Below are 15103 nucleotides of genomic sequence, written 5' to 3'. Positions count from 1 at the left end.
GTGTGTGTATGTGTGTGTGTGTGTGTGTGTGTGTGTGTATATATGCTGTGTATATGTGTAGCTGGCACTGTTATAGTTACGCAAAAATCCCTGAAAAATTTGTGGAAAATATATACTCTGTCATGAGTTTTTAATTTTTTGCTTGTCCAAAGGTAATATTGATATGGCAACAAACAGCAGGTGGTCTGAGGTTGAGAATACGACATCCCTCATAATTCCCACCTATAAGCTACAGTTCTGTGTGTACGTGTTTTCTACATGTGTCTATGTGTTACCGGATACTCCTCCAGATCCACAGGTTGTCTGAAAGGCTCTGAATCTTCACACTGAAAGATGAGCTCCAGCAGCTCTCTGCAGCGCCCCTTCCAGCTCTGAGGGTCTGATGATGGTTTACTGCGCATACTCCTCAGGATAGGCTGCTGCTGCTGCCTCTGAAACAGATACACACTCGCAATTAGCCAGATGTAAACAATCTTGATGTATAATCAAGTCTTATCTTTCTGGCCCTGTTTAAATTATATAATATCAGTTAAAGTTACCTTCTTATTGCGGCTAGATGTACAAGGTGCCTCATGTTCTTCATCCTCATCTTCATCCTAGGTTAGGAAAAAGGTGTCAATCAAGTCATAAAAATACACACATTTACATTACATGAATTCCAAGTGCTTGCAAGGCAGCAAAAGAACAGTCTTAAAGGCACTGTAATAATGTATAAAATTCACTTATGAGTGGTTTACGAGTGTGTGTTTCAATGACACTTACATCGCTTGAATCTGAGAAAGCAGTTTTCTTCATACTGTTATACAGTGGAATAATATCTGTACAGCTTTGGTCCCTAAAGAACAGACAGAGACAGGCAGTCAAAATCAGTCCCACGCATGGCTTTAAACTAAATGCTAGGGATGCACCGATTAAAATCAATTACATTCAATTGGTTCATTTGGTTTTTGCCATTAATAAAAGGACAATATTAAAATGTATACTATTATGTCTAAATGAATAAAACAACAATTTAAAAAACTAAAATTAATCTAATTGAAATGCTACAAGTGAATTTATGCATGACAGAATTATAACAATTAATATATATTAATTTTGAGATTTGCTAACTCTTACATTTGAGAGTGTTAAATCATTAGTGTTTTTTTTTTAGATATGAACTTTAAGTGAGCATTTGATGATTGCAAAAGCAATATAAATGTAAAAATACAGAAATTGAACATGCGTAATTGACCATACACTCTTTGGCAATACAGATAAATTAAAATGATAATGACCGATAATCATTTGCTATCAATATATTGTGCATCCCTATTCAACACCACTAGTTAAGAGTTTTATTTATAATTTTTAATTGTGGTTGACTTACTTGATAAATTGTAGCATGAGGTCAGATACGAATTTGGCAGTTTTGACAATGAACGCGCCTGGTTCATTGAAGGTTTGAGCATTGTGTTCAATGTAGCGTACCTCCCACATCAACGACGACATTCGCCTGACAAAAGCAAGCAAATAGCAGATGCATATATAATTTGATATAATCTACATTAGACGTACACACTGATTTTTGGAATATATCAAGTGTTTACACAGGTATGTGACTGTCATGTCCATTAACTTTGTGCTGACCTATAGAAACGGTTCTGCAGTCTTTGTCGTATGGTGCTTAGATCTGTGACGTAAGCAACTACAGTGCAATATGCTGGATATGCCTGCAAGTCCACTGGCAGTTCAAATGGTGCAGCCACATCTGGAAGAGAGAAAGAACCACTGTTATATTCCATCTGTTTTAGACACAACCATAGTAAGAATTTTGAGATATGATAACGCCATACCCAAAGTGCAAAGCTGGTCGATGCCCCTGATGATGCGCTCACACTCTTGGTCACGTGTGCGTGAGCCCCACTCTCCTTCTAGGGGCTTGTACAATAAGGCTTTCTGCTCCTCCTCAGTTAGAGGCACACTCAGACCTAACTCGTCAGGAAATGCTGCTGCAGACAGACAGAGAAAATGAGATGGAGAAAAACAACAGACAGACAATCACAACTCAGTTTGGATTACTTATTAAAACAATGCCAGCTGGACATCAGAACAGTTGATACTCTCAATCTGATGGTTGCTGTGACGACTACTAAACATTGTGTGTGTGCATGCATGGTTTGCCTACGTTATGGGGACCAAATGTCACCACAAGGACAGTAAAACCTGAAATCTGTAACATTTTGGGGACCTGCCAAGAGTTCTCAATAGGAAACGTATGCTCTATTATGTTTTAATGGAAACAAAGGTCACAAAGCCAATTACATAAAGAACTGCACTCAAAGTCTTTTATCAGAGCTGAAATTATTTTAAAATATGGGAGTGTGGTACCCTGTATGCAATCAGAGCAGTGTTATATTTCTCAACATGTGCTTATGTGCTTGCTTTTATTAGTGCAGTGAAAATTAATGTGCTATGAGATTAATTAAACATGTTTAACATCATTCAATTTAAGTTAATGCATTTATCTAATGTGATCTTACAACAGCTTCATTCTGTTTTGAGAGAGATTTCTGCAGACTAGTTGCTTTAGCAAAGATGGTTCAATACACACCCATAACAATCTCATATTTAAAAATAATAGGGGGGAAAATTTTATTTTGAATTGATCCAGTTGAAACATACAAGTCATAATTCATAGAAAAGTTTGGGATCATTAAGATTGTTTAAAGTTTTGAAAGACACCTTATATGCTCACCAAGCCTACATTTATTTGATCAAACATACAGTAAAAACAGTAATATTGAAAAAAAATACATAAATTTTTAAAATACACAGATTTTTCATTCTTTGATAAATAGAAAGTTAAAAAGAACAGCATTTATTGACATTTTTTTTTTGTAATAATGTAATGTAAGTCTTTATGTACAAATGTAAAAGTCACTTTTGATCATTTTAATGCATCCTTGCTTTTGTTAGATTTTATTTTATTAGTAGAATATTCATTTCTTTAAAAAAAGTTGAAGAGTAGTGTAGCTAAAAAAAAAAAGTACATTAACTTGCAACTTTTTTTGCACAATTGTGAAATTTCACATAGAATCTCTATATATTTATTTCTAGGCAAATTAAAGCAAATTTATACATATAATTCAATATTAATTAAATAGACAAAGTTGTTTTATTTTACTGACAGCTGTAGTGATTGTGATCATCATACCTTCATTGGGAATCTCCTCCATGTCCCATGGGCTCATCTTTTCTGTATCTCCATTATCCCAGCTGCATCACACAATAACACAAAACTGTCAATATAATGTCATCTACTATTAGCCCCCCCCCATCAAATATGTGCAACACCACACTAAGCTCAGTATAGATTCATTTCTAAACCTCCATATAAACCATGTTTAGTCTTAAATTTGAAGTCGAAGAGGAAGTGTAATTACAGAGCAATTAAATCCAGAAAGATTTGTGGGTTTTAAACTGGCTGTTTGTTAATGTGGTTAAGACAACATACAATAGAGGTTAATGTAGAACTAACAGTGTGTGCCGTTTGTGGTCTCATGGCTTCACGCCTGGTTAGGACACAATGTAACAATAACTGAATTGCTCTATATCATGTGTAAAGATGTGTAGATGGACACAGAGAACTGACCAGACGTTGTAGCACTGGAACAGAGAGTCTGGATATTCAGCCTGGTAAGGCTCCTGACTCTCAATCGTACCAAACCACCAGGCATCATCTATCACTGCCCGGAAACGATCACCTGACAAAATAAATCCATCTCAAATCAGACACAATTACACACACTCATCAACTCTGTATCAGGAACAAGCAGTCATTAACAGAAAGCAACATATTAAGTTAAAAAAATGTATACAGACAATTACTTGAATACCTCTTCTATTACAATTAAAAATGTATTAAACATTTGTGATAGATAAATAGATAGACTGTGTCAAGGTCACTAAGTTTTTAAAGAGGTTTTAATGAAATAATAACGTTATTTCAGGTAAAAAAGGAGTGTGTACAATCACATCTGTTCAATGTCTAAGAAAATTATTTCAATACTTTTGACATTTTAGTCAACATTTTTGGTAGATTTTATTTTTTTTACAACATGAATAAACCAAGAAGAACACAAAGATGACATTTTTAAGAATTTAGCACTTGGATTTTGAACTAGATTTTATAAAGACTTTTCCTTTTCATCATCTCAAACATCCCTGTGTGTCATTGACCCATTTAACCCTGTAAAGAATAAATATCTGTGCAGAAATGCACTCAATTCACACACTAACCTATCATCCAGTTCCTCTGTCTTGCATTATCAAACTGCTGCCGAAGTACAAGGAAGTCGATGACATCAGGCATGTCGTGGTATCTAAGACCACAACAGAAATGCGAGTCACAGGTTAAAAGCCAGTCGGCGATGATCATAGTGAATAAGTCACTGTGACTCATGCAGACAGTACTCACTTCATAGAGAAAGAGCCGCCCGTCAGTTTGCCAGTGTCTGGGTCTAGGAAGGCCAGCTTCAGACAGCACAGAGTAGGCAAACCCACCTCATACTTGATGCCCACTATCTTCAACAGCTCCTGCTCCTGCAGGCACACAATCACAAACCATTTCCTATATGTTTTATCATGTGCATAAAAATACTGTGAGGTTAAAGTTCATTTCATTGAAGACTTACCCTGAGCTCTAACTTGTGCCAGGGCTGTTTTTTAGGATTTATACTGAAGATCTTGTTTTTTTTGGCCATCTCCACATAAGCTTCATGGCCTTGACGGAAATAATATACCTGTTCACAAACACAACAAGCAGCTTATTGTTATAAGCATGTTTCCACACACCACATAAATAATAATATTTCACATTTTTATTTTGCTTTAACAGACTGTTGTACTGACTAATGTGTTTTGTACCTCATCGCCCATCTGTGGGGTGAAGGGGCATCTCCGTGGCATGGTGTCAGTGATCCAGGCGGAGGGCAGCCATTCCTCTAATGTCAAACCCTGGTTCTGCAGTTCAGGTATCCTCTGAACATATAAACACACACACACACACACACACACACACACATATATACAGCAAGTTCAGACTAACTTAAAAACAGAGCAGGACTTTCACACAAATCTGAAAGTGAACTGAAACTGTCAACGGAATTAACTTTTTGTCCCAGGGGTTATTCTTTATTTTAATTAAATTATAAAAAAGATCTCAGTCTCAGATGTAGACTTTTTAGATCCATGATGATCTCATCAAGAAGTGAAATAAAATATTTTAACTTTTATTACATAAAAATGAGTTATATTTTTACTCGAATAAAGACTGATGACTCAGCTATGGCGTCATTTCCACCACAACCAAATATTTGCCATTAATAAAGTTCTTTCAAAAGTTTGTGCACTTGGTTACCAAGGAGACAACAGCATCAGTGAAGAACTTGAGATGAAATATGAGACATCTGATGTGTGAAGAATACAAAGGGGGGGGTCAAGGTTTTCCACAGAAAATGTGTAATTTCCAGTCAAGATGTAATTGTAAAATTATGCAGAAAGTGTGAAAATATTACTCAATTGTGTGTATTTGGGATACATCAAATACTAGCTATGAAATTAGCTATGGCAAGAGAAGATAATCCAAACATTTTTAAAATGCCATTTTCACATTTTATTCCAAAAATGTTTCAAATATTATTTCCATCTTAAAAATTAATGGTGATATGGTGGAAATGACATCAGTTCATAATGATTTATGGAAACTAAAATAAAAACAGAAAGACAGAACTCTTCTGTCACTCATTAAAGCTGTAATGACCATTGTCAATGGACAAATTCAAGAAACTTAGTGAGCTTGATAAGCATGTTTTAACGGGAGGAGTCCATAGTTGAAACAACACACAAAGGACCACTGACCTTCCGTTTCTCCTTTGGCTTCTTCTTCTTTGGTAGTGCTCCATCTTTGTCCTGCTTTTCTTTCCTCCTCTCCTTCTTGGAGTCTTTTTTCTTCTCTCCATCTTCTTCCGAGCTGCTGGCATTCTTCTTCTTCTTTTTCTTCACGCTGGTCTTCTTGGGCGGTTCCAGGTTTATTCCAGCATCTGCTGTCCAGTCTGAGTAATCGCTGGAGTAATCACTGTAATTATAAACAGACCCAGCATATTTGTGTGGCTCTGGTTGACGTATGTGTATGTCAAATATATGCCACTATGTCATATGAAGTTTGAGGGTAATGAACATTCACCTGGAGCTGCTGTTATCATCAGGCCAGGGTTCTTTTTCCTCTCTTTCCTCATCTGATGATTCTCTGCTCGGAGGTCTTGCTTCGTTTTCTCCCTAAAAAACACCAGATACAATGAGACCGAAGATTACCACACACTTTTTATGCCATTCTCAGAACACACCAACGGTTCCAACAAAAAATGTCAATATAGTTTAAATTGGGAATTTGGTTTTCAAATATACGCAACAAGTCTGATGTCACTACTCCAGAAAATCCATTTTATAATTCAGCATTTTTGTCTGGCTATACTTAGGGCTCTATGAAATTCATTTAATATTTTTCCCAAATTCTGTTTTTTTTTTGTGTTAACATTTTTCTGGATTCCATTTTTTCCCCATTAAAATTTTTCTCTGACTCTGTTTTAATGATAAATTAAATTTTATTCATCAAAAAGCATGTCTGATTAATTGAAATCAGGAAACTTACAATATTAAACAGCAATTTATTAAAAGCCTAACAAAAATTAAATTTTAAGGCCATATGAAATGTTTTATTTTTTTCTCAAATTCAGATTATTTTTAACTAATTCTGTTTTCCATTCATTTTCTGGATTCAATTTTAATGGTTTCATTAACGCAACAAGTCTGATGTCACTACTCCAGAAAATCCATTTTATAATTCAGCATTTTTGTCTGGCTATACTTAGGGCTCTATGAAATTCATTTAATATTTTTCCCAAATTCTGTTTTTTTTTTGTGTTAACATTTTTCTGGATTCCATTTTTTCCCCATTAAAATTTTTCTCTGACTCTGTTTTAATGATAAATTAAATTTTATTCATCAAAAAGCATGTCTGATTAATTGAAATCAGGAAACTTACAATATTAAACAGCAATTTATTAAAAGCCTAACAAAAATTAAATTTTAAGGCCATATGAAATGTTTTATTTTTTTCTCAAATTCAGATTATTTTTAACTAATTCTGTTTTCCATTCATTTTCTGGCTTCAATTTTAATGGTTTCATTAAATATTAATAATCAAAAGCATCTCTAATTAATTGATTTTATTAAAAAAGTAAATTATTATCGTTTTATGTTTTTTTCAGAAATACTGTGTTGTGTATTTACATTTTTCTGCTAAATTAATTCTGGTAAATATTCCTTTAAAAATAATGTTTTAACAATAATTGTATTAGTAGTAGTACTATCATTACATTAAGCATTATTTCTGTCACCGTTTCTTCAAGTTAAACTGAACTTTTATTTTGATGGGTTGCTGTGAAGACTTTTAGGTTTCTGTTTGTATATGATATGATGATAGTTTTACTCAAAAGAAAGTGTAAAATGCTCATGAAGTGACTCTCAGAGCAGTTTTAGAGATTATGTTCATGTGTTCATGTACTCATATATTGAGGCGGCAAAGGCTGAAAACACTGCGAGCGTCACACGGTCTTCAGTTATGTGTGTGTTAAATGAACCGTGTGTCTGCACCATTCATTCACACATAGACACAGAACATGCAGGATTCATATTGAAATGGTATTTTTGTGGGCTCATGAAGTGACTCAGAGCAGTTCTAGAGATTATGTTCATGTGTTCATGTACTCATATATTGAGGCGGCAAAGGCTGAAAACACTGCGAGCGTCACACGGTCTTCAGTTATGTGTGTGTTAAATGAACCGTGTGTCTGCACCATTCATTCACACATAGACACAGAACATGCAGGATTCATATTGAAATGGTATTTTTGTGGCTTAATATTAACAGACACTAGTCCAAATCGCGTTTTGATTTAAGTTTACTGACCAACATTTGATGTAGCCATTCGAAATGTAGCAAATTCCATGACATTCCACGTTATACAGTAAATTCCGTTTTTATGACTGGATTCCATGATTCCGTACATGTTTTCCGCATTGCGGAAATCATATGACCCTATATACTACTGATTAAGAAAAAAATATATTTTTTGCATTTTAACAACTGGAAAGTAAACATTCACAAACAAGCCTGTTCACACCAAATCCTTATTTGAATAAAACCAGAGTGTATAAAATATTCACAAATATGATCTGATGACAATCTGACGATTGTCTGAAAAGTGAGCAGAATGACTGCTATCCAAATTGACCAATAACTGCTACTTACAAAAAAAAAAATCCAAACTCTAAGTTAAAAAAAAAAACAATGGATCTTCACAGTTCAATCATTCTATTTCTGTGAGAAGCAGATCATTTCTTTTTAAAAATTGTCATGCATCTTTTTCATGCTGAAAATTATGATTTGGTGTTAGTAGGCATTTGCACTGCAGTTGACACTGTGAATCTGTTATAACTCGTTCTATAGATTGAGAAACTTGCTATGGATGCAACATTAAAACTGTGAATGGACCACTCACACTTCTAACAGAGATTTTAACACTACAGATGGAACAATAACACTTTAGACACAATGGCAATAAAAAGACAATCACCACAATAAATGAAGTCAATATGAATTTAAAACTAACCCTATATACTTCCGTAATACACATTCTTGTATAGTAAATGATTAATCTATGACAGTCTAAAGGTAATAACTTGCGCTGCCTGTGAAATGGAACTTTCCTTTTTAATTGGTGCCTCTAGGCCCTTTTACATTTCAACCATACAGAAATCTTTTTTCCCCAATTCACTCAATTCCTGGTGAAAGTCCCATACATTTTTCTCTTAAATCATCAACATGTACACTACCTGTAAAAGTTTGGGGTCAGTAACACTGTGTCCTAACTACACGCACGCGACAACGCGATAATAGATATCTTTTCCATGTTAATCCGAGTTTTTGTCCTAACTAGCCGCGACGGCGACACATGAAATTTCTATTTTAGAAATGGTTTCTATTTCCACGACATTGCAGGTGAAAATGCTCATGAAGTGACTCTCAGAGCAGTTTTAGAGATTATGTTCATGTGTTCATGTACTCATATATTGAGGCGGCAGACGCTGAAAACACCGCAAGTGTTTTCATTAATCCATCCAAAATTTGGAAAAATTCCATGACATTCCACGTTATACAGTAAATTCCGTTTTTATGACTGGATTCCATGATTCCGTACATGTTTTCCGCATTGCGGAAATCATATGACCCTATATACTACTGATTAAGAAAAAAATATATTTTTTGCATTTTAACAACTGGAAAGTAAACATTCACAAACAAGCCTGTTCACACCAAATCCTTATTTGAATAAAACCAGAGTGTATAAAATATTCACAAATATGATCTGATGACAATCTGACGATTGTCTGAAAAGTGAGCAGAATGACTGCTATCCAAATTGACCAATAACTGCTACTTACAAAAAAAAAAATCCAAACTCTAAGTTAAAAAAAAAAACAACACGTTATACAGTAAATTCCGTTTTTATGACTGGATTCCATGATTCCGTACATGTTTTCCGCATTGCGGAAATCATATGACCCTATATACTACTGATTAAGAAAAAAATATATTTTTTGCATTTTAACAACTGGAAAGTAAACATTCACAAACAAGCCTGTTCACACCAAATCCTTATTTGAATAAAACCAGAGTGTATAAAATATTCACAAATATGATCTGATGACAATCTGACGATTGTCTGAAAAGTGAGCAGAATGACTGCTATCCAAATTGGCCAATAACTGCTATTTACAAAAAAAAAAATCCAAACTCTAAGTTAAAAAAAAAAACAATGGATCTTCACAGTTCAATCATTCTATTTCTGTGAGAAGCAGATCATTTCTTTTTAAAAATTGTCATGCATCTTTTTCATGCTGAAAATTATGATTTGGTGTTAGTAGGCATTTGCACTGCAGTTGACACTGTGAATCTGTTATAACTCGTTCTATAGATTGAGAAACTTGCTATGGATGCAACATTAAAACTGTGAATGGACCACTCACACTTCTAACAGAGATTTTAACACTACAGATGGAACAATAACACTTTAGACACAATGGCAATAAAAAGACAATCACCACAATAAATGAAGTCAATATGAATTTAAAACTAACCCTATATACTTCCGTAATACACATTCTTGTATAGTAAATGATTAATCTATGACAGTCTAAAGGTAATAACTTGCGCTGCCTGTGAAATGGAACTTTCCTTTTTAATTGGTGCCTCTAGGCCCTTTTACATTTCAACCATACAGAAATCTTTTTTCCCCAATTCACTCAATTCCTGGTGAAAGTCCCATACATTTTTCTCTTAAATCATCAACATGTACACTACCTGTAAAAGTTTGGGGTCAGTAACACTGTGTCCTAACTACACGCACGCGACAACGCGACAACGCGATAATAGATATCTTTTCCATGTTAATCCGAGTTTTTGTCCTAACTAGCCGCGACGGCGACACATGAAATTTCTATTTTAGAAATGGTTTCTATTTCCACGACATTGCAGGTGAAACAACAACATACAAACTATGACAGTGGTAATCTCAGGTACTGATTATGTGCTTTATTCAAAGTTTAACGTGTCTGATGTGAGTTTGAATATCATTTTGCGTGACATTAAAGCCATACTGAAAGCAACAACAGACAGTTTACCTTAGATCTTGAAAATAAATTCAAGCAAACATGTACATTAAAACTGAGAACACAATGCGAACCAACAAGCTGGTATCAGTATCAGTTAATCAGTATGTACATTTAAAGGTCCCCTAAAGTGCCTTGAAACATGCAGCGTTATTCTATGTGGTGACGTAATTTCAACTGAAACAGGAAGACAGGGCGGTACATATTGAGCAGCCCCGCCCCCTTTTTAAAATAGCCAATAGCGTTTTGTTTATATCTGCTCGGGCCAGAGTCGTTGAGCTCGGTAAAGTTGCATTTGACAGCCACAGTATAATAGATTACCCCCTAGATTCAAAATGAAACTCTTAGTAAAACAAAATAGTGATCATAATCATGCTGAGGCTGTGTAGTTTTAAAAGTGTTTAATAGAGCCTGAAAGTGACGTGACATGTGGCCAAGTATGGTGACCCATACTCGGAATTAGTGCTCTGCATTTATCCCATCCAATGTGCACACACACAGCAGTGAACACACACACACCGTGAACACACACCCAGAGCAGAAAGAAGATATAAATGATGACATTTCTCTAGAGGATTGGAATGAGGTATGCAAGAAGGCTCAGATACAGACAGTCAACAGTAGCTTGAAACTCATACAATATAAATGGTACATAAATGGAACATATATAACTCCTGTTATGTTGCACAAGTTTAATGATAATATTCCTGATACCTGTATAAAGTGTAATGAGGCGAGAGGTACACTGTACCACTGTATATGGGAATGCGAGAAAGTGAAGTCTTTTTGGAAAGGTATAATTGATATGATTGACCAAATTCTATCAAAGAAATTATCACTGGATCCTAAGCTTTTTATTCTGGGTATATATCCTTTCAGTCCTCTCTTACAAAGCAAAGAGGTCAGATTCATTGAAAAGAGTATTTTACAACCTAAACGAATAATAACATGTCAATGGAAAAGATCACGTATATTGTCAAAATGAAACAAAACGTTTTTGAAGATGTCTGGAGACCTTTTACTAATTTCTTAAGGCACAATGTTAATGTTGGTAGCCTGCTATAACAAGCTCTGAGGGAGTAAGGTAATATCATGATCTTCTTTACAGACTTTGGAAACACTCTTTACTTGATTTAGGTATCTTTACATTTTTATTTTATTTTATTTATTTTTTTTTTTTATTTTTTTTTTTCATTTTTACATGGTCTCAGACTTTTTGCCACTATACCACTAAAATTATGCTTTATGAGAAACAAAGTTGAACTTGCATTAATTTTACATGGCTTTCTAAACATGTGGCTCTTTTGTGCGAGACGAGTGCAACGGTGATAGATGTCCCTCTAGAAAATATGCATTCTGTGTGAACGGCTTGGTTTCAGTTTTGATATTAACAATGCAGCAGTGCCGCATCTAGTGGCTTCAACTGGATAGGCTAACAAAAACATTAAAATGCAATGACACTTAGATCGTCATCGCATCTCGTGCGCCACTGATATTTTATTTTAAATTCGACGAATATTCGAAATTAAAAATTTTTTTGGACAGCCCTACTCCACATTAATACCAGCTTCAGCACAAAATAAACATGACTAAACATCCAAAGGTAAGTTAAAAGAAAGAGTACAACTTTACAATCTGTATCCTGTCTCATGTAATCACTCAATCTGTGTTTCAGCCGCGCAAAGACGTCAATATAACGGCTTGTAAACAATGTCACGTAACGTCACACAAGCCCAAAACTTATACATGAACTTCCTCCACTGGTTTTCAAACAGAAAGTTTCATTCTCAATTGTATTTGTTGAGCCAATTTCTCGGGTGACTGTAGATTTGGAGTCTGAATCTTCTTAAGTGATTCGGATTCCCAGTACCTGTTCCAATTCCTGTCTCCTCTGCTGGACCTGAAAATAAAAGAAAATGCACAATTATATTATTCATTACAGCGAGGTGGTCTTTCTGCTGGACCTTAGGCCTGTCGCACCTCCTACGGTGCCTATGGTGGACTATGCATGGCAGGGGCGTCCTCTTCCCTGAGGCAGGCCTAAACCTGACCGCAGACCACGTGGTTTTCTGCAGGGTCTTCAGCTGGGGACCACCGCTCATTGACGTTTCGCCCCTTAACCCAGAACGTCTCCTGGTGGTGGAGCAGTGAACAGGGACGTCTCCCTGACACCCCCTGCAACAAAACCTAATTCGATGTTACTCCCCAAGCCTTGTCTCGTCGTTTCAGCCAGAGCCAGTGGCTTGCATTCTCCGCTTCCTCAGAGAGCTCTTTGGTGGATCTGCTCAGTGTGGCTCCCCGTAGTCCCAGGTCCTTGAGCACTTCCCTTCTCCTGCCTATAGCCCAAGGTGATGGATTTCAGGGGTAGCTGGAGTGAGTTCCATCCATACAGACCAGCAGCTGAAAAGCACCGTGGTAGGCCGAGCCATTTGCGGATGAAGGAGTTGGCTTTTGCCTCCATCCGGCTTACTGCTGATGAGGTGACTTCGCGCAGCTTCAGAGGCCACATCACCCTTGGGTACAAGATGAAGTGATAACACCACATCGTGTAGTTTCCAGGTAGCTGGTTTGCGTTGATCTTGGCCAGGCCTTCTGACAGCTGCCGAAGGATGAATTTCCCCATATCCTTATCTGAGAGGCCAGATGTATAAAGTCTTTCACTCAAATTCTTGAATCGATTTTGCTTGACAATCCTCATAAGGCTGCGGTTCTCTCGGTTGGTTGTGCATCTTTTTCTTCCACACTTTTTCCTTCCACTAAACTTTCTGTTAACATGATTGGATACTGCACTCTGTGAATAGCCAGCTTCTTTGGCAATGAATGTTTGTGGCTTACCCTCCTTGTGAAGGGTGTCAATGATTGTCTTCTGGACAACTGTCAGATCAGCAGTCTTCCCCATGATTGTGTAGCCTAGTGAACCAAACTGAGAGACCATTTTGAAGGCTCAGGAAACCTTTGCAGGTGTTTTGAGTTGATTAGCTGATTGGTATGTCACCATATTCTAATTTGTTGAGATAGTGAATAGTGAACACAAATGGCCAATAATTATTTTAAGTAATAAAAACACAGAAAGGGACCAAAGAGACACTGTCTGTCTGCGTTTCTTACCTGATGACGTGAGCCCCATCTGGGGTATGAGCTGTTCCTCTCTGCAGTTCTCTCTGCCAGGAACCAGTCTCTGGTAGCGTGGAGGGTGAGGATTCCCGTCCACATCCACCAGGAATGGTGGCGGCATGAGGTGAGGTGCCTGCTGGGTCTGTTCGTCCAGCACAAAGTTATGGGCATCACGGATAAGCGGCCGATAATCAGTGTGGAAGAACATCTGATCTGCTATCTAGAGAACAGATCAATAGATTCATTCACAACAAATACACATATACTAACTGAGTAAGACAAACGGGGCTTCAGACTGTTTAGAACACAGAACCTTATTATTCTTATTACTTCTGCTATGGATGCACTACATATTAGTATAATATCAGTTATTGACTGATATTAGAAATTTATACAAATATTGATATCTGCCAGTACTGAATACTTATTTGTGCATGCTCATTTCCCCATTTTTTTATATTTAGATAACCATTTCTGTCATCTAACACTCACTTAAAAAAATCTTTAAAAAAAATAAATTAATAACACTATTAAATATAATCTTTAACAAATGTCACAATGAACATCCATTTTTATACTGTATATTATAATGTTGTGATGCCTAAATTTACTTGAAGCATTTAAAATAATTATTTTTATTTGTCAGTGTTAAATTTTTTTATGTATTCCAACGAAATATAAAATATCAACGCTGTCTATTTATCAGTTTTTGGTAAGTTATCAGCTTATCTGTTGCAATTGTTAACTAGGGATGCACCGATACTGGTATCGGTATCGGGCTCGATACTGAGCTCCTGTACTCGTACTCGTTAAAATGCCCCGATACCAAACGCCGATACCACACAGCATGTGATCAGTGCCATATTTAGACAAAGAAACACCGACAACAGAACAACAGACAGCAGAAAGGAGTTAAGGATGTCTACTACGAAGTATATGTATGCAATGAATATAACGTTAAACATTCAGTATTAACGCCTGTTTAGCTGGTGTGCGCGAGCTGATAAACAAAGCACGCTGACTGGATTGAGCGCGCAGCAGCGCAGATGCGCGAGCTTGTCGAGTGAATATACCTTTCTCACAGACATCACTGGAAAGTTTGTAGTTCGGTCGGATATGTCAAAAACAAGTAAGTAAAACAATGCACTTAACGGTAGGGAGACAGAGAGAGTTACTTAACGGTAGGGAGACAGAGAGAGACCGAGAGAGAGAGAGA

At 36.3% G+C, this 15103-nt stretch overlaps 1 protein-coding gene across 1 annotated transcript in view; it reads right to left on the bottom strand.

The window, feature by feature from the left end:
* The window catches only part of LOC107656532 (PH-interacting protein-like), a gene marked incomplete at its 5' end in the record, with an annotated part of 33981 nt that overhangs the window by 4148 nt on the left and 14730 nt on the right, over positions 1–15103 (bottom strand). Inside the window, 19 exons of the mRNA XM_016444415.1 lie at positions 276–431; positions 540–596; positions 763–835; positions 1370–1495; positions 1630–1750; positions 1836–1991; positions 3197–3258; positions 3635–3746; positions 4282–4364; positions 4460–4584; positions 4677–4784; positions 4909–5022; positions 5902–6118; positions 6227–6318; positions 12644–12673; positions 12820–12906; positions 12976–13105; positions 13185–13404; positions 13882–14107. Of these exons, the coding sequence (XP_016299901.1) occupies positions 276–431; positions 540–596; positions 763–835; positions 1370–1495; positions 1630–1750; positions 1836–1991; positions 3197–3258; positions 3635–3746; positions 4282–4364; positions 4460–4584; positions 4677–4784; positions 4909–5022; positions 5902–6118; positions 6227–6318; positions 12644–12673; positions 12820–12906; positions 12976–13105; positions 13185–13404; positions 13882–14107 (2295 nt within the window). The remainder of the gene's footprint in view (positions 1–275; positions 432–539; positions 597–762; positions 836–1369; positions 1496–1629; positions 1751–1835; positions 1992–3196; positions 3259–3634; positions 3747–4281; positions 4365–4459; positions 4585–4676; positions 4785–4908; positions 5023–5901; positions 6119–6226; positions 6319–12643; positions 12674–12819; positions 12907–12975; positions 13106–13184; positions 13405–13881; positions 14108–15103) is intronic.

The sequence above is a fragment of the Sinocyclocheilus anshuiensis genome, unplaced genomic scaffold (genome assembly GCF_001515605.1).
Source record: "Sinocyclocheilus anshuiensis isolate Anshui unplaced genomic scaffold, SAMN03320099.WGS_v1.1 scaffold1639, whole genome shotgun sequence".
Taxonomy (NCBI): domain Eukaryota; kingdom Metazoa; phylum Chordata; class Actinopteri; order Cypriniformes; family Cyprinidae; genus Sinocyclocheilus; species Sinocyclocheilus anshuiensis.
This window is presented reverse-complemented; position numbering and strand designations above follow the sequence as displayed.